The sequence below is a fragment of the Penicillium cataractarum genome, assembly GCF_028827025.1.
Source record: "Penicillium cataractarum strain IBT 29864 chromosome Unknown utg000007l, whole genome shotgun sequence".
Classification (NCBI taxonomy): Eukaryota; Fungi; Ascomycota; class Eurotiomycetes; order Eurotiales; family Aspergillaceae; genus Penicillium; species Penicillium cataractarum.
In genome coordinates this window covers 343,935-362,175 of record NW_026622743.1, presented here as the reverse complement: position 1 = coordinate 362,175, position 18,241 = coordinate 343,935, and the positions used below count along the sequence as shown (strand labels likewise).

The 18,241-nt window shown below is 50.0% G+C and overlaps 8 protein-coding genes across 8 annotated transcripts; 4 read left to right on the top strand and 4 right to left on the bottom strand.

The window, feature by feature from the left end:
* Positions 1-277: 277 nt before the first annotated feature.
* N7496_007769 (GNAT family N-acetyltransferase) lies at positions 278-1,678 on the bottom strand (the record flags this gene model as incomplete). The annotated part of the gene is made up of 2 exons (XM_056700688.1): positions 278-649; positions 713-1,678. 2 exons carry the CDS (start codon positions 1,676-1,678, stop codon positions 278-280), a joined length of 1,338 nt encoding a protein of 445 aa, XP_056552751.1.
* A 671-nt stretch (positions 1,679-2,349) lies between these two features.
* On the top strand, positions 2,350-3,226 carry sidH (enoyl-CoA hydratase/isomerase family protein; the record flags this gene model as incomplete). Its single annotated transcript, XM_056700687.1, has 2 exons — positions 2,350-2,578; positions 2,637-3,226. The coding sequence occupies 2 exons, from the start codon at positions 2,350-2,352 to the stop codon at positions 3,224-3,226; spliced, it is 819 nt and encodes a 272-aa protein (XP_056552750.1).
* A 2,982-nt stretch (positions 3,227-6,208) lies between these two features.
* Positions 6,209-6,673, bottom strand: N7496_007767 (uncharacterized protein; the record flags this gene model as incomplete). The annotated part of the gene is made up of 2 exons (XM_056700686.1): positions 6,209-6,284; positions 6,336-6,673. The coding sequence occupies 2 exons, from the start codon at positions 6,671-6,673 to the stop codon at positions 6,209-6,211; spliced, it is 414 nt and encodes a 137-aa protein (XP_056552749.1).
* A 531-nt stretch (positions 6,674-7,204) lies between these two features.
* On the top strand, positions 7,205-8,424 carry N7496_007766 (uncharacterized protein; the record flags this gene model as incomplete). The annotated part of the gene is made up of 4 exons (XM_056700685.1): positions 7,205-7,355; positions 7,426-7,611; positions 7,755-7,958; positions 8,018-8,424. The coding sequence occupies 4 exons, from the start codon at positions 7,205-7,207 to the stop codon at positions 8,422-8,424; spliced, it is 948 nt and encodes a 315-aa protein (XP_056552748.1).
* A 598-nt stretch (positions 8,425-9,022) lies between these two features.
* On the bottom strand, positions 9,023-9,895 carry N7496_007765 (WW domain binding protein 11; the record flags this gene model as incomplete). Its single annotated transcript, XM_056700684.1, has 1 exon — positions 9,023-9,895. The coding sequence occupies one exon, from the start codon at positions 9,893-9,895 to the stop codon at positions 9,023-9,025; it is 873 nt and encodes a 290-aa protein (XP_056552747.1).
* A 1,858-nt stretch (positions 9,896-11,753) lies between these two features.
* N7496_007764 (uncharacterized protein) lies at positions 11,754-12,394 on the top strand (the record flags this gene model as incomplete). Its single annotated transcript, XM_056700683.1, has 2 exons — positions 11,754-12,032; positions 12,164-12,394. The coding sequence occupies 2 exons, from the start codon at positions 11,754-11,756 to the stop codon at positions 12,392-12,394; spliced, it is 510 nt and encodes a 169-aa protein (XP_056552746.1).
* A 1,248-nt stretch (positions 12,395-13,642) lies between these two features.
* On the bottom strand, positions 13,643-14,236 carry N7496_007763 (ribonuclease P Rpr2/Rpp21/SNM1 subunit; the record flags this gene model as incomplete). The annotated part of the gene is made up of 1 exon (XM_056700682.1): positions 13,643-14,236. One exon carries the CDS (start codon positions 14,234-14,236, stop codon positions 13,643-13,645), a length of 594 nt encoding a protein of 197 aa, XP_056552745.1.
* Positions 14,237-14,620: 384 nt separating this feature from the next.
* On the top strand, positions 14,621-16,768 carry N7496_007762 (ATP-dependent RNA helicase SUB2; the record flags this gene model as incomplete). The annotated part of the gene is made up of 5 exons (XM_056700681.1): positions 14,621-14,873; positions 15,497-15,907; positions 15,977-16,337; positions 16,392-16,649; positions 16,723-16,768. 5 exons carry the CDS (start codon positions 14,621-14,623, stop codon positions 16,766-16,768), a joined length of 1,329 nt encoding a protein of 442 aa, XP_056552744.1.
* Positions 16,769-18,241: the final 1,473 nt, after the last annotated feature.

Below are 18,241 nucleotides of genomic sequence, written 5' to 3'. Positions count from 1 at the left end.
ATCTCTTGGCTTACATTACACCTTGCTAATGTCCGAAGGTCCACTTCCTCAAAATTTCACGGGGTTCAATTACACGTCAGCTTTTGGGGGATCAGGTGCCACTATGACTCGGAAGCAATTTGTTTCAGGAGAAGTCCTGCATAGGAAATCCCCACTGGTCCGATAAAACAGTCAAGTGGATCTACAACGTTTTGTACTCGAAAAGAACGTGATTCAAGGATCCAGCTTCAGAATTCAGGCCATCAAGCAAGCTAGCAATATCGTACATTTCTAAGTCTTAGAGTTTGGCATTCCATGCGGCACGGTCGGCAGATTCAAGAGGTCTTTCGCGTCCATCCCAAAACAGGGGACACAGCTGGAACCATTTCTCACGACTGGCGATACTGTGGACTGAACGTTTGTGGCCGAGGTCGACGTACTTGCCGATGGTAAGACCCTGGGCATTCTCATACGACAAGATGGTTGCGCCGGTAGCCTTGGGCTCGCCAACAACATTGACAGTTCGTGGGTCATCCAAGAAGCAGTAGTGGATGCAGCTTGAATACCAGGCGTTTACACGATGAGCACCACGGAATGATGCGTCGCCAACAAGGGAGTGACGTCCGCGATCGTACTCACCGGCGTCGTAATGGGCACCGTAGTGATCCTCCTATGTATGAAGTTTAGATATCAAGGGATGGAAAAGTCAAGTGTAGGGTAAATGACGGCTTACCTTGGCCCAATACAGCTCATAATAAGAGAAGCGGGTGTTATCAAAACGTCCGAACAAGCAAAGAACGTGAGGATCAAAGTGCAGCTTGCGAAGATAGTTCCTGTGTTCGTCCAAAGTTCCAGTCTCATTCCAACCCTTTGCAACTCGCGGATCGTTCTGCCAGGTGTTGAAGAGCTTCAAGTGCTCAAGGTTCTCCCAATCGACCACCTCGAGGGAAAAGTGTTGATCAACCTCAGGGATGTATCGGCTGTAGGCAATGGATCCAGGGTGCGGCTTGGGACGGCGAGTCGGATGGCGGGTGTACACAGCCTCTTCTGGGAACTTCATAGTAATCTGATAGTTCTCGGGCATAATGGGGAATTGATCCAAAGGCTTGCGAAGAGGGCCATCCGTTCCATCTCCCACTGTCCAGATCGGCCGAGGGCCCGTTGGAGAAGCTGCGCCTTGCCAGAAAGCATTTCGGAGAATCAACAAGTCATCAGATTTCCAAGTCGCCCTATCCTGGGGCCGATGCCACGGTTTCGGGTGCTCGATCGCCAGTCCGGTTGTAAGAAGTTCCTTGCGAAGAATATCACCGTCCCGACCGGCCAAAGTCAGCCGGAAATATTCGTATGTGGGGTTGGCGAGGTAGATTGCATGGATGGCATTCCAGATTTGACCCAGCGAAGGGCAATCTGACGTCCATTCGAACGTAGTGGTTGGACTGCGACGAGCCCGGGCCCAAGCACTGTTATCTGAGTCGGGAGGAGATTGATCTTTAGGAGGGAAGGACAAGTCAACCCATGAGAGCGAGTCGAGATGTAAAGGCTCTGCCAGAGGACGTCCATCGGCCGGCTGGCTTGCCAGAACCAACTGGCGCTTTGTCGGTGTCGTCCCGGTAATTGCTTGCACTCGATATGTGGTGAGAAAGGGGTGCGGCAGCTTCACCGGAGGGTACTTGGGCGGATTGGCTGCGCTGGATGCCATTTTGAAGGAAGTCGTTCAGAGAATCGGGGCGAACGTCAGCTTTTCCAAGTAGCAAAGGCAGAGAGCTATTCAGATCAAAGTCCAGATCCAAGAGAATTGGCCGCCATTAAAGAGACCATGCAAAGGCATTAGAAAGCCGAGGCATACAAGATCATACAATAATTTCAGTGGCGTTACTGTATTTAACAAGTTCCATAAGATAAGAATTATCAATCAGTTGTATCATCCCGGAATCTCCGTTCGAAATTTAGCTGTAATCGATACGAACCATGGTCTTCTATCCGAGCGCGCCCGGATACCTTTACCTGTGTAATTGTGTGGAGTGACCGTTGCCGATTATCATTTCTCTTTCTTTCAACGATGTCTTGAAATATTTTTTTGCGGAGATCAAATTGCGAGACTTTCTGTAAGCGAACTTTGTGGAGAATATCAGAGTGGGTCCTTCCCTACACATGGTTACAATACCGAGCTGTAATAATAAAGAAATTAATGTTTGATTTGTTTTACAACCGATTCCTAGCCCCAGGTATTGTATACACGCTAAGAGTACAAACCTCAAAAAGCTATGATCGGCCGAGCAGATTATAAAACTGAAGCATCATAATCTTATTCGGCGAGTGATCATATCGTCCTGTACTTTCTTACGTCAGTCTCTAGCTCACTAGAAAGCCATGTCTTTGCGTTCAAGGCCAGTGCAATATCAGCACTTTAATGTGACGTTTCCCCATGAGCGGGTGGTGCAAGTCACATTGAACAGACCTGAAAAACTGAACTCCATCACAAAATCTACCAGCCGGGAGATTCAGGAGATCTGGGAGCTGTTTGATCAAGATGAGAGCTTATGGGTCGGCATCATAACGGGCTCTGGAAGAGCATTTTGTACAGGTGCAGACCTTCACGGTACGATCATATCTAAGAGAACCCGAAGTAGTGCAATGGCTAATCGAAGTCGACATAGAATGGAACGAAATGAACAGGTCCGGTGTGGTCAACAAAATGACCGCTCCCGGCCTCGCAGGGCTGCCCCGAAGAAGCGGCAAGAAGCCAATTATCGCAGCCGTGAACGGCATTTGTATGGGAGGCGGTTTTGAGATGGTAGCAAATTGCGATCTCGTCATTGCCTCCTCATCCGCAACCTTTGCTCTACCAGAAGTCAAGCGAGGTATCGTGGCGGTCGCAGGGTGTCTACCGCGATTGACCCGGACACTGGGGTTGCAACGTACGATGGATCTCGCGCTTACGGGGAGAAATGTCAGCGCGAAGACTCTTTACGATTGGGGCCTGATCTCTCGACTAGTGGACGCGGGAGGGGATGTTGCTCAGGCTGCGCTCGCACTCGCGCAAGAAATGTGTGCCAATAGTCCCGATGCGTTGATTGTCGGTCGCCAAGGAATTCGACTGAGCTGGGAATCGGGAAATGTGGAGGAGGCAGTGACAACTCTGGAGAATGAATGGTACCCCCAACTCATGGCAGGCCATAACTTTGGCGAGGGGATACAGGCATTCGTGGAGAAGCGACCGCCAAAGTGGGTGAACTCGAAGCTATAGACGTCGCCGTTACACAATGGATGGGAGTTAGAGCGTAACCAATCTAATCAGATCATCATCTCTGATGATCCTAATGCTTTTGTTCTCAAAATATCAAAAACCAGTAGAGTAATATCCATGTCACCCTTCCTGATCTCCCAAATGTAGAGTCCACAGCAAGGAAATACTGTTCATCGGAACATAACAGGCACCAAGCCCGGATTACCTCGGACAATGAAAACCACTAGTGCTTGTATGTAAGAATTATTACAGCGTTTTCCCCAACCCGAACCCGGAGCGCCACCGACGACGCTAATCTAATCAGATGTTTCGTACCACGGCTCAATGTTATTGCATTTGCGCCAAGAAAACATCGGAAAAAAGCATTATCCAATAAGCATCTGCACAGAACCAGTGAGGATGCAGCAAGTTCTCGGCGACCAAAAATACCATGAGGGTCGGAGATTTTCTTCCACACAGCCTTCGCTTAAGAACTCTAAGAAAAGACAATTTGCGGACAGTGGGTTCAATACGAGCCACAACCATTGTCTGAGACCAGACGCAAGCGATTTTTGCTCCGACTTTGACCTTGAGGCCTGACAGCACTAAGACTTGTTGACGTTATCAGATCCTTCTAGGATTTGTGTGGAACTCGGACGAAAACGTGGCGGCACCACCCGCAATTACATAAAAATACGGGTGATACAGACCATAATACCTCTCGTATATTACCAAGTACAATACTAGATCAGACCAATTTCCGACACGATGCTGCAGGAGAACAAGCCAATAAGTTATTGATAGGAAGAAAATTCTTCTCGCTCCCATGGATTATTTAGTCGGAATCTATTTCTCCAATGACGTAGGCTGCCTTATGACCCCACCGAAGAGGGTATTTACAATAAAACTCGTGCTCGCATACCGAAATTGTCCACGAGTCGTGACAGAATAATCCATGGATTCATTATTATGCAAAGGCACAGTAGCAACATACGATGCCCGGAAGGACCGCCGTCTCTTAAAATGGACTGCATTATTTTCTCGGCTTTACCTATGGACCATCTTAAGGTGGAAATTACCGCCGACATCCAAGATAGCCCTGTTGTTTTTTTCTAGTAGACAAGATGACTTGATCTAGATTCTTTTTCCACTTGTCGAAAGAATCCCGAGTCTTTATTCTGCCTGAATACTGAATGAACCTTCCTTGAAGCCTGTTCGTGGTGGTACCAATTACCTTTGTGTCGGGACTCGAGAGTACTGAGTGCAGACGCTTGGCGGCTCTTTCTATCTCGTTGTGGATCTGGACGTCCTCAAAGGCGCGACTTCTGGGTCACATATTTCTAAATCTTTCATTATTATTGGACCTGACTTTATCATACCCCAAAACCAACATTTCACGGCGATTCCGCTTGCTTAAATGTCAAATTCGATGGAAACGTACTACGGGCATGTTCGCACATGTTCAGACGCCATACTCATCATCCAAGCTTGTGAGGATGGGATCTTGCCACGACTTCAAAATCGCCTATCTGAAAGAGAACGACGATCAATCCGATCGGGTTCAGTCTTCGTGTGGGATGAAGACGAGGGGGGTATGCGAAGATGGACGGATGGCAGATCATGGAGCTCGAGTCGGGTCAATGGCAGATTCTTAGCCTACCGGGAAATGGAAAAGGAAGCCCATCAACCGGACACGCTTCAAAATGAAGACCAAAATCTCCGCTTCAAAACCGATGGTCTGGTAAAGCAGTCTTTTGGTATCACTGCCACGACTGGACGGCGGCTGCATTTGATCAGCTATCATTCCCCCAACTCGAACGACCGTCTCCAAATTCCAACTTCCGACCCTGCACTGCAGGGCATCTGTCCGCGGAAATTTTTCTTCCCAAAGTCGCTAGTCAATGACCTACAAAATTTCTCTGTCTTTGCTCGAGAACAAGCCGAAGCTACAACATCAAAGTCTCGTTCCGAGCTCTGTCCGATGCTTTCGCCCACGAGTGTGTCGAATTCCTCACCCCCGTCAAGAGATTCTATATCGACCCCAAGTGCAACGCCAACCGACAAAGGTCCTTTTCCTCTTCAATGTATCAATGGCACATTTCCTCTATACCACCAGTCTAATCCTCCCAATCAACTACGACACAGTTCTACAAATCTACTATCACGACAACATGATACTACCAACCCTTGCAAAGGATTTCATGCACACAATTCTATATCACATCCTGTTCTACCATTGGCTACAGGGACGACGACAACAACATCTCAGTTACCCTCGAGCACGAGGGAAACACAAAGCAGTCAGCGAGAAATGCCGCCTGTACACGGCAAAGCCCCTCTTCTGTCGCTTATACTTTCATGATGAATCCTATAATTCAATTAAGAAGCTTCAACCTTGATTCTTAAGACAATTTCAACAAAAAAAATTCTACTCCCTTCTATATCGCGACTCGAACCTAATCCTCTCAGGGGACCACATGTATAGACGAACTTTCTTTGTTCTTTACAACCCAAAGCATCCCTGTGAAGTCAATAATGATGAAAGGCACTGGGCCCCATTGGTCAAAAAGTGTTCTTTGTCAACCATGAATGAATTCCAGCAATGGGGTTATTGAAATTCCTTGTTTACTTTGAACACAATAATATTCAATGGGATGGGTCGTTTCTAATTGTCTCAACTTATTTTGAGTCGCAGACAAGCAAAGCCATTGTGCCCTTTGGCATTGAAAGCGCTACACATCTTGAAGCTGCATTCTATTGTTATATAATGCAAAAAATAGCATGTTCCTTGTATGACCTCCTCTTTGACCTCTTCGCCATCTTCAAGGTAAATGCCGGCACTCTGCCTGCCACCCAGGAAAGTACTTAATTACTTGACCATCCCAGTATATAATCAAGTTAATGAAAATGCCTCCCCTTCGAGAAACACGCCCCCTCGAATCTACCACCGCCATCATGCCCCTCCAATCCTTCCAAGAGACACGCAACAATCTAGTCAGTCATCTAACCACAGTTTACCACCGACTTCAGGGTCAGCAAATCCCGCCCGCCACCGTAGGCGAGTATCTCCTCGAAATCACTGGTGAAATTGACATCCTCAAGCAAATAGCCTACACAGAAGTCGACCTACTTGATAATAGAGCGTACAACTGCTGTATCCACTGCTTGAATCGCGTCCAAGGCCAGCTCCGTGAACAAGCTCTCCTTCTCCGGGGGTATCCACAGGGTGAGAGCTACCAGGAGTGCCCTGATATCTTCTCCCTTGCGATTGAGATGATCGCTGTTCAAATTGGGCGCTGTAGTATCAAGAGTCATCTGGATCGGGATGCGGCTCATATGGAATTGAAGACTAATTTTGTTAGTGCTAATTTGCTGTGTAATTCTGTTGGGGTTGGTGAAATGGAGGTACAGACACTTAAGGATCTTTGGTGGACGCTTAATACGGGCGTGCCAGGTTGTAGATGTCATCGTTGTCTTCGGCGACAGGTTCAGATTTGAGTTAGGTTTCAATGTGCAGTTTGGGGGTATCAATACTGAATTCTTAAACATATAATCATTACAACGATTTTTATTCCATCAATGTTATACTCGTGAGTCATAGCTTTCTTGTCGCTAGTAGTATTTGAAGTAGTGTCAATTATCCTTTTCCTCCCCACCCCATTCAAGCCCACCACCAATCTCCCCTGGTAGAGGATCATTTGTCTCCAGATCAAACTCAACTTTATCAAGCAATTGTAGCTCTGAAGCTTGTGCCAGACCATCCACATAGCCATCCGTAGTGAAACAAATTCTCGTTCCCAGAGCTACTCCTTCATCCTCTCGTCCAGTTGTGCAGTCTGAGCGGGGAGCTCCGCGGCCAAGCCTACAAAGAGTTGCGATAGTTCTCAGAAGGTCCCGGGTATATTCTTGGTCAGACTGATCCTCCAGTACTTGAATATTATCTATGAACCCATACACAACCCTCGGACCAAGACTCCGGAGGCCGTCGCGGGTGATACGATGCAAGAAATTCTCATTGCTCCTGCACTTGAGATCAACGAAACGGATGAAGATGAATTCAACGCTCCTGTTGTTGATGAACTCACCGAACATCAACTTTTACTGCTAACCCCCCACGCTCTAGCATATGTACTAAAACACAAGCAATGGAGTGAGCAAGCAATGGAGTGAGCCTCATTGACCGATCGGATACTAAGTTTCCCTCTAACTCCTGCCTACAGTTCTGATCTCATTGGACCACGTTCAAGAATCTGCTCCGTCATCTGAGAGTATTTCCAACCTTGTCATCGGAGAGGCCGAGTTGAGAACTATCCAAGTTCTCTCAAACCGTCAAAATAGCAAGATCAAACACTGGTCAGCGGACTTTATCGAGGGAAAGGGATCGGGGCAAATTATATTACTGCACGGTATGTAGGTTATGGATCTGTTTTTTCACGACACTAAACGATAATGCCGTCGCAGGGCCTCCCGGAGTTGGCAAAACCTACGCAGTTGGCACGTTAACCCCCATCCCTCTATGCTGTAGACGAACTCAACTAAATAACGACAGAGGCTATTTCCGAGTGGCTACACCGGCCACTCCTTGCGCTGACAGTCGCTGATATCGGCACGGTCGAAACTCTAGTCGAAGTCGAACCCTTGAAGTGGTTTAACCTCGCAGAAGCCTGGAATGCCGTCCTTCTCGTCGATGAAGCCGACATCTTCCTCGAACGTCGACAAAATCGAGATCTTGCTCGGAAAGGATTGGTATCAGGTCAAATGCTAATCGCATCATGAGATTATCCATTAGAAATTCCAACGACTACCACGCAGCCTTCCTACGGCGAATGGAGTACTTCAAAGGCCTCCTCTTCCTAACCACCAATCGCGTCGGCCAAATAGACGACGCTTTTATATCCCGTGTCCACATCGCAATCGGATACCCATCCCTTAGCGAAGACGCACGTCGCAAGGTCTGGAACGGCTTTTTCCGGAAACTAGTTTGTGACCGAGCGGGCAAGATCCAGATCTCCCCGGACGCGAAGGCATGGGTTCTAGAGACGGCGGGCGAGACACAGCTCAATGGACGGGATATCCGCAATGCATTACAAACGGCGATTACACTGGCAGAGTTTGAGAGTGAAGAGGATCCTGACTATGACGAAACCTTGGTGACGATTGTCACTAAAGCGCATTTCCAGAAGGTGTTGGACATGTGTAATCGGTTCCGTCCTATGTGACGAGTATTCGACGAGAAGATGAGAGGAAGAGGGCCCAGGGACGCGGTGATCGGAATGACTATGGGCGTGGAACTGCTAATTAGATGGAAGGGCTCTTAGATCTTTCCAACCCGATTGCCCGGTATATAGAACTTGGGGCTATCACATAGGGTTAACTCCAAGAGTGAATAATTGCTGTGTTATACATTTTCGGTATGCGTAAAGCACTTGGCAGTTGAAACGAAGGGGGTGCATATGTAAGATGTGAGTAAGAAGGCTGAGCCTCAAGGGCATCCTGTACAACCCTAGACACATGCAAATTATCAGCTGGCGGGGTCTAAGGCATGGTCATCCCCCAATTTGACTCGAAGAAGATAAGGTTGCATCCATGCTGTGGCATGTGATTGCGGTTTATTATCAGCATTGGGAGAACCCGACATTAGTGGCCAGTCTAGATCGTGTCTAGGTAGATATGGCAGAGAATTAAAGATGAGAGCGGTGGCTTGTCCAAGCCGGTACAACAGGTCTTATTGTCAACTCTTTTAGAAATAGTATACATTTTGATTAGGAGAAATCCTTGTAGATGGTGTCTTGAGTTCATGTAATCTGATGCAGGACTTTACGCATCCTCATCTTCAACCTCTTCCATGTGAGCATGCTTCTTCATCTCTTGGTTAAATCGTTTCTCTTCCTCTTCCAATAACCGCAACTCCTCGGCAGTAGATTCTTGTTCCGTCGTGGTGCTTGGTTGAACCCCAGCAGGCCCGGCCGTGTACCCAGCCTTCTCGAGCTTATCCATCTCCTCCGGCTCCAGCAATTTGCCCGTACCTCTAATGGAATCTTGCTTCATTCGGACTACCGAGGGAACAAATTTGTTCACAGCTTCCTTTCGCAAGTCACGGATCTCCGGCTTTGCCTCGTAAACCGTCTTGGCCTCGACCACTGGCGGCCTGGACGGAAGCGCGTGGGGTCCCCAACGCTCTGGATCCTCGTTTTGTGCCGGGCCACGCTTCCGCTGGTGCTCGCGGGGAATGGGCGGTGGCGTATCGCGCGGCATGGGTATCCTCCGTACATCCTCGTCTGTCTCGCTTCCATCACTCTCTTCTTGCTGTCGCCCGAAAGTATTGTCTCGCCTCCGCTTGCCCAGTACATTGTCTCCTCCTTCTCTTCGTGCGCCGTGAGGGCCGTCTCGCCCGCCTTGGCTGAACTTGGGTGCCTTATCGCCCAAAGCTTCCCGCGCTTTCAAAACTGCCCGTAGATCCCGTTCGAGTGCTTCCAGGACTTCCTTGTCGCGCGGCCGTAGTTGTTGGCCCGACTCTTCCATCGATTTGAAATCATTGATCTGTCGCTGGATTCGGTCTGGGTTGCGGCGAGCCAATTTCTCGTTCCGACGTGCCAATTGCTCCGCCTTGCCCTTCTTCAGGCTCTTCTGCTTGTCTTGCTTCCGCTGCGCAGCCGCAGGATTGATCGCCCGCTCCTTGTCCTTTGCCATATTGACGGTCTAGTTGTGCCCAATGGGTATCGTATTGTTCGCTAGCGTCGGAGGAGCGGGGGGTGGGGAATGCGATCTCCGCGAGTTGTGTATGCCAGGATTCGTAGTAGGCTCGGTGAGATGATGTCGACGGCACGAACCGATGCGATTTCAGTGGTAAGCAGAGTCCCTAGACTTGGACTAGACCCTCAATCGGCTTCGTAGGGCAGGACCCGCGCTCCACAGGCTGCTCACGTGAAAAGTAGCGCGAGGGAGGTGTGCAGACAATGGCGGTATCTTGAGCTATGAGAGGCAGGCTAGAACCCCGTCAATGCAAGAGATTGTAGCCGTACGTGATCAAAGCGTCAGTTCCCCGACGTCGCGACGATCGGGTCCAGTCAGGCCGTTGGGTCGAGAGCTAGCTGCAGGAGGAGTTGGAGATCGGAAAAAGGAATGGACGCAGCTCACAGGCTGAAAGGCCAGATGCGCTATTCCAACTGTGTGGATAACGGGCGAGCGCGCGTCTGTGAGTTGACTGCAAGCCCCGCGGTCGCAATGTCTGTGCCAATAGACTGGCGAGGTCGGGGCGGGTTGGACGTTACTTCAGCCTCACGAGTTAGGCAGCGGGCCGGACTTCGCGTGTGATTGGGAGAGGAGGGGAAGGACGGTTTGCGTTTGGTGGACGGGCAAGAACGAGGCGAGGAGGTGCAGGCCAGAAGGGAGGTGATTCGAGAAGAAGAGGCGAAGAAGCTAAGAAAGTAAAGGCGGAGTGGGCGGAGGGCTTTCCATGGTTCGGAATGGATCCTCCTCTCGATCGTCGACAGATATTGACTAGAACTACGAACTATACTACTAACTACGGAGTATACTACTAACGATTGGCTACATTTGATTTCTGTACTTATATTAGCGCTGGATGTACTGTTGCACTTGTGGTATAGTGCATATTTTGCTCTTTCTAGAGGGACCTAGCTATCTAACAGAGACTCTGCAAGCTTAGAAAGGTACAACCTTGTAGAGATATACAAGGCCTACAAGCCTATACCCTGGACACTCAGTCAGGTGCTCTCTCTAGGTCCATATGAAACCGTCTCAAGGCCTCTCCACATATGCAGCGTCTCCTTTAGCTCCATCGCCCTACTGCGACCAGAAGATCCAAGCCATGAATTTCCAGAGCCGCTCAACCATGATCCTTCAGTCTCTGTAAATCGTCTCTTCGTCCATCTATCTCGTTGTATATTGCTTTTTTGCAGACTTCTCTTTTTTTTTCTTCTTGTATTTCTAAACACCTATAGGCTAGCCTATCGACATAAAAGCTTTCCCCTCTCTTGTCTTTCCTTTCCCCCCCCCCCCCCCCTTTTCCCATTCTCGTCCTCCAACGGGCTCTCCGAGGTATCAGATTTCCCCCAAACCCTACGCCTGTGCTTCCCACTCCCACCAATTCCATCATTTCCACCTCTCCCCTCTCGGGCCCGCGATATAAAATTCGCGGCATCCCACTGGCTCGCTCTCCTGTTTCGGTGTAACGGATACTCACGAGCCGCGCCTCAGTTGCCGCCCAGCACACCACCTTTTCGCATCTTGTCACCTTTCCCTCTCCCTACTTTCTCGCTCTCCTCAAAGCTATTCCCCCAAGAGTCTTTCTATTCTGAACTCTACGGGCGCTCCTGATTCCCTCCTACATCCTCTGTCCTCCTTGATCTCCCCGCATCCACTTCCTTCCACCGCTACACCACAGACCACCACCAGCAGCGCCGGCCCCCCCCCCACACACACCGACTTGTCGCGTCCACCATGACCTACGGTCCGTTCGGTCTCACCTTGAGTTTGATCGGCGCTTCGTAGACTGGCGGTTGGAGCATGTCTCTGCCGGGTCCAAATGTCCGTCTCAGCAGCTTCGATTCCCGACACCTCGCTTGGCCTTACCTCCTCCGAGATCCAGATCCTCCGACAACAACAGCAGATTGCCCTGCAGGGTGGCCATGCTGGCAATGGAGTCTCCAGAGGCCGCGGTACTGGTCGAACCAGCAACTCCAGCTCTCGCGCAACCAGCGCCGCCAGCAGCCAGGGCCGCTTGCTACTGGATCCTATGAGCCTTCGCGCCTTGTCGCACCAGTTGGACGGTCTGCAGGCTCAGATCCGCGGCCGCATCGAATATGTATGTGTTGATTATCTCCCCCGCACGGGCTGTGACTCTGTGTCCCGCTGCCAAATTTCTCCACCTTTTTTCCAACTATTCAGAAGAACAACCATTTTTTCCTGACATTACATCTTCTCCGCTTGATTTAGTTGGAGGAACAGATGCAACTCTCTATCCAAAACAGCTACGACCGCGCCGGGAACGTGATCCGAAACGCGGACGCGGAGATCGCCCGCACTCGCTCCATCCTCGCCAGCATCGACGAGCTGGACAATGAGCTAGCCAAGATCTCCCACATCCGCGATATTGTCAAATCCTTTCGCGGTCGAATCGAAACTCTAGATCATCGTATGGACCAGAGTTCCCGCCGGCGACGCTGATGCAATAACTTCCAAACCCCCTCCACCCTTCTCTACCGATATCCCGCCTCCACGTACTTCTCCTCGCGAATCACATATCAACACCCTCCATACTAACGGAGCCTGTGGGGCTGTCCCATGACGAGAGAGCTTCCCTTACCTAAAACCATGGGGTTGGCATTCCGTCGGCATTCCTCCTACACACCTTATCTGTCTATACTCCACCTACACCTCGAGACCTCGGTGCAAACCAAACACTCAACCCGCCCAAAATGGGAGGGTAAAAAACAAAAGAAAACAAACTGATATACGAGTATGGTCCTCGCGGACATCCTTTTCAGTTGACCCAGTCAATTCTCCCACGTGTCTTTGTCTTATACTTTCTTCATGGGTCTGTTCGGCATATTTTGACTTATCGACTGTTGATTTGAAAGAACTGCATGCCTCGCGGCACCTTCGGTCCCGGCGCTTGACTCGCGAGTCAGCCGGAGGCGTGAATAGGATTTGCAGTGTTTTTGGGTGGCGCTCGGATTTTGCGGTCGTTTTTTCTTTTTTCACTTTTCTCACTGCTCCGTGGGACTCTTCACGCATTCATTTCCCATCCCTCGCTACGGGCCTTGTTCGAATCTGACGACTACCATGACAATGGACTTTTAATGTTTGTTTTCTCTTCTTCGTTTCCTGAATCTTTGCTTTGAGCGCATAAACGTGATGTTGCTTGCTGTCTGATTTGATGTGTGCTACTATCTCCAGTGGTTTCGATTCCCCTCTCTGCGAGTTTTGTATATTGGTTTCAGGCTTTCGGCTTCGTCTGGGCCACTGCCCGACACAAAGATGATCACAGATTTATTTTCTGAGTTGTTCCTGTGCAGTTGTAACCGGAAGCACCTGTTTACCGAGGCTTCGGGGCGTTTCAATGAAGCCGTCCTCGGAAGGATGTCCTGGCTGATCGCAGTGGCCCATTTGATCAGTAGTCACCCCCCAAAGACGTACTCCAGAGCGGGCAGAGCGACGGCATGGAGATCGTCTAAGCCGATCAAGAAGCACGAACGTTGAGGGCCACGATGACGTTTCGCTCAAGGCTTCCGGTAGATGATCGTGCCCAGGCGACTTAGAGACACACCAGCACCCTTTGTCTTCCCAAGTCTGATTATTTGAATCGGAAGAGGCGCTGATGGTAGTAGCCGTTGCATGGTGTGGTGCTGTGTCAGATCACATCGTCTCGTAGACCCTCGTAGAGCCTTGAATGATGCAGCATCGTAGGCGAATTCACGCTGTGACAGCCTGGTCCTGGTGCTGCGATTCTTCCTTCTGCGTCAACTCCTTTCGACGCTCGGATAGCTTCTTGCTACGCTTTTCTGCCTGGGGAAAGCGCTTCTCGGTGCTACAGACGAGACAGCGTATCACCAGCACGTTGGCCCATGGCTTCTTGCGCCCACGGCTATCATTCCGAATCTCCTGCTCGCAGTTGACCTCTGGAATGAGAGTTGTATCACAGCGCTTGCAAAAAGATCTCTTCACCGGTACTGACAGTCGGGTCTGTGTCTTCAAAGATACGCCGCGCATGTGGGAGGTATAGACTCGGGAGATATTGGTCAAAGGCTTCTTTGTCGCCTTTTGACTATCAGAAGCTTGACTCATGGTCATATCTTTGTTCATATCAGCGTTTGAAGTTGCTGTTTGGGCTGGATTTTCTTTGTTGGCTAATGTCGTTTGGGGATTGATTGTATTGGTCCCCGCGACAGCTCTGCCTTGTAGATGGACGTCCTGGAGATATCTCGCAGCCTGTTGCAAATAATCCATCCGGGCTTTCAGGTGGCTTTTGGCATTTTTAGCCTCCTTCTGGATTCGCGCCTTGGCCATTGTCGACTCCACTGCGAAGAACAGCTGAATGGAGGCGCTGAAAGAGCTGAAACAATTCACTCGTCCAGAGTAAAATCGCCCGATGGAACTAGTCCCGATGCGGCATTTGGGAGCCTAGTCATGTGACCCAGACCGCGCTCTCTTCCACTTCGGCGCATCCCTCGCAGCCGCAATCCCCTCTTTGTCATCTCTTTCCTGGTCGACCCTCGTCCCCTTTGTGCTGCTCAATCTCAAGGGACTTTCACCAGTCACTGCTTTCATCTTCCTTTTCATCCTCTTCCATCCCCCTTTCCCACTCCCACCCCCTAATTCACAAGCTTCTCTCTTCCGAGAAGACGCGACACAACAACCTCTCATCCTTCAGTCTCACCCATCATCGCCACCATGTCTCACGAAGAGGATCTCATCGACTACTCCGACGAGGAGTTGGGCACCACCGCGGCCCCCGCGACTGCTGCTGCTCCCGCTGCTGCCAACGGCGACGCGGAGAAGAAGGGCGACCTCACCGTGTCTGGTGGCCGCCCCGACAAGAAGGGCAGCTATGTCGGCATTCACTCCACCGGTTTCCGCGACTTCCTGTTGAAGAACGAACTCTTGCGCGCCATCACTGACTGCGGCTTCGAACATCCATCGGAGGGTTAGTCTAACATTTCTCCCACATGCCTTCCTCCATTACTCCAAGCTCCAACGTCCGTCCATCTCCGCGGGAATCTCGGTATATATCTATTTGGGGATTCGGTCGTCCCCGAATGTGCAGGCGACATGAGAGGCCACATTGTCCTTGAGCAATGGCCCATATACACGTGGTTGATCGGCTTTGCGATTCAGCGCTCTGCCGGAGGTCTCTCTTTTGGCGTGGCTTTTAGCCACGGCCATGGTCGTCATTTGCTTCCACGTGTGTTCTGCTACCTGTGGGCCATACTTGTTTTCCTGCTAGAAAACAATGCGATCGATTCTGTTGGTGACGCCGGTGATAGGCGTTCCCTCATGTCGTCTGCAAATGACAGATCCCTGGAACGACCCTTTTCTGTCAACGTGGCCTCCCTTCTACCCCCTGGCGGTTGATGGCGCCATGAATGACGAAAGAAGCGACCGGGAATAAAACACTGTTCGAGTATCAATCTTGTAGTTGTTTTTTCGATGTGGCGGATTTCGAGAGATGGACGGACGAACGGACCTTTACCTTGCGACACGATTGTTTTTTTTGCTGCTTCACCTTGAGTCGAAACCAAATCTAACCACCACTTCGCCTCCCCACAGTCCAGCAGCACTGCATCCCCACCGCAGTCCTCAACGTCGATGTTCTCTGCCAGGCCAAGTCCGGTCTCGGAAAGACCGCGGTCTTCGTTCTGACCACTCTCCACCAGCTGGAGCCCGTCCCTGGCGAGTGCTCCATCCTTGTGATGTGCCACACTCGTGAGCTGGCCTACCAGATTAAGAACGAGTATGCTCGCTTCTCCAAGTACCTCCCTGATGTCAAGACTGCCGTCTTCTATGGTGGTACTCCCATCGCCAAGGATATTGAGGTCCTCTCCAACAAGGAGACCTACCCCAACATTGTGGTTGCAACCCCCGGTCGTCTGAATGCCTTGGTCCGCGACAAGAAGCTGTCTCTGCGCAACATCAAGTCTTTCGTGCTTGACGAGTGTGACAAGATGCTCGACCAGATTGGTAAGTGAACGATCAGTTTCTAATTGACAGGATCTTGCTTTGCTGACAATTTCCCTTGTTTTCCATTAGACATGCGCCGTGACGTCCAGGAGATCTTCCGTGCCACCCCCGCCGACAAGCAGGTTATGATGTTCAGCGCCACCCTCTCCCAGGAGATTCGCCCTATCTGCAAGAAGTTCATGCGTAACCCTCTCGAGGTCTACGTCGATGACGACACCAAGCTCACCCTGCACGGTCTGCAGCAGTACTACATCAAGCTCAGCGAGAACGAGAAGAACCGGAAGCTTAACGAGCTTCTGGATAACCTCGAGTTCAACCAGGTTATCATCTTCGTCAAGAGCACCCTGCGTGCTAACGAGCTGGACAAGCTGCTGCGGGAGTGCAACTTCCCCAGCATTGCTGTTCACTCTGGTGTCAGCCAAGAGGAGCGGTAAGTTTTTCCATGGAATTTGGCCGTAGCATGCACCCTACTAACAGCTAGCAGTATCAAGCGTTACAAGGAGTTCAAGGAGTTCAACAAGCGTATCTGTGTTGCCACCGACGTCTTCGGTCGTGGTATCGATATCGAGCGTATCAACCTGGCCATCAACTACGATCTCCCCGCCGATGCCGACTCCTACCTGCACCGTGTCGGTCGTGCCGGTCGTTTCGGAACCAAGGGTCTCTCCATCTCCTTTGTCAGCAACGAGGATGATGAGAAGGTTCTCAAGGAGATTGAGAAGCGCTTCGAGGTTGCTCTTCCGTACGTACCCACCCACTACAGTCACCTATTGAGTTTTCAATGTCCAGAACAAAACTAACCAACACAATAACAGTGAGTACCCCGAGGATGGTGTCGACTCCTCGACCTACATGGCTTAAGCCTTTTCTGATGCTCGTGGTTCTACGCCAGTTATGAGTTGGCATTTGCATTTGCATTCGCTGCGCTAGCTGGTGGTGGTGACGCTTTGTTGAATTCCTCCCCCTTTTCGTTTATCTCTTTTTCTTTTTGAAGTTTCAATATGGCGCAATAGCTCGGCTATGGGTTATCTTTTTCGCTTGGGGCCCGCGTGGCGGATCCAGGCATGTATGTCAACATAAGAATGGAAACAAAATGCACTTAAATTTCCAACATCCTATGAGTTCGTATGCCATTTTGGGTTTGCTAAGTAGTGCTCAAACTGGAGGTCCTCCACAGAGCGAAAACTATACGCGTCCAAAGGTGCAGACTGACATTAGAGAATCCGATACAACTCACTCGAACTATCGTCAACACCGTCTGTATCGGAACGAGTAGTATTAGGTTAAATATATGCTCTTACCAAGGATAGAATGTACAGAATGTACATTTAATCCCATGCCGTCTTAATCTCCATATTCTTTGAGCTTTGAGGTGGTTCGAAGCCGTAGGGGGATGAGTTTCGTTCCATAGACTACAAGATATATGTATGTACCGTCTACTCGTGTTAGAATCAACCTTGGAATGGGCACGGTCCAAATAAACCCAATTGGAGCCAATGAACTATGTCCAGAGAGTTACTTCACTTCTATTTTAACATTTTTTCCTTTATCTGCAGTTGGTTTTGACAAGGCCTACCTACACAAGTAACATTAGTTCTCCCCTCCATCTTCGGTCTCCCTGACCATGCAGGAAGGCAACTGAGACTTTTCCAACTAGCGCCCGCCAGTATCCGGTCACCAGCCACTTAGTCTAGGGTCCAGACGAGAGAGACGGGCGCAAGGACTGGGGGCAACCACAACACCCCTGCCCAATCAGCCAGCTGCCTAGAACATTGACTCAAAACTCACCCGAGCTGTAGCGGATACAAGATCTAATTGGACAACTCGAGTGCAACGAAAGGGCCTTAATGCTTTTTATGCTTAGGAGTGGTACAACCTGAACAATGGCGAGGTCATGTCGATCGACAGGACTGACGCAGTTTTTGTAGGGAAAGTATACTGCATCATGATCATTATGAACCAGGATTTCGTTTAGCAGATCTAACCCCTTTTTCCTTTGGGCTGCCGAACTACTCTCTCCCCCTTTTCCTCGTGCAGCGTGCAGGAAGAATTGACAGCTGTCAGGGCCCTAATGATGAAAAGAAAAAACAAGGCAGGGAAATTGTGATGGTTTGTGCCCACAGTCAAACTGGGGCCGTGCTGGGGTTGATTGTTAACGAGAGTGGGTTTTGATTCGGCATCAAGTCATCAACGGTTGATGTTAAGGTTTGGGTTTGGGGAGAAACTCGAGGGATCGGCGTGGATTGAATTGGGTGATTCGACTGATTGTAGAGTCGACTGGTGAGCTCGGAGGGAACTATCTACGGAGACATTTTCACGAGGATGCAACATGCA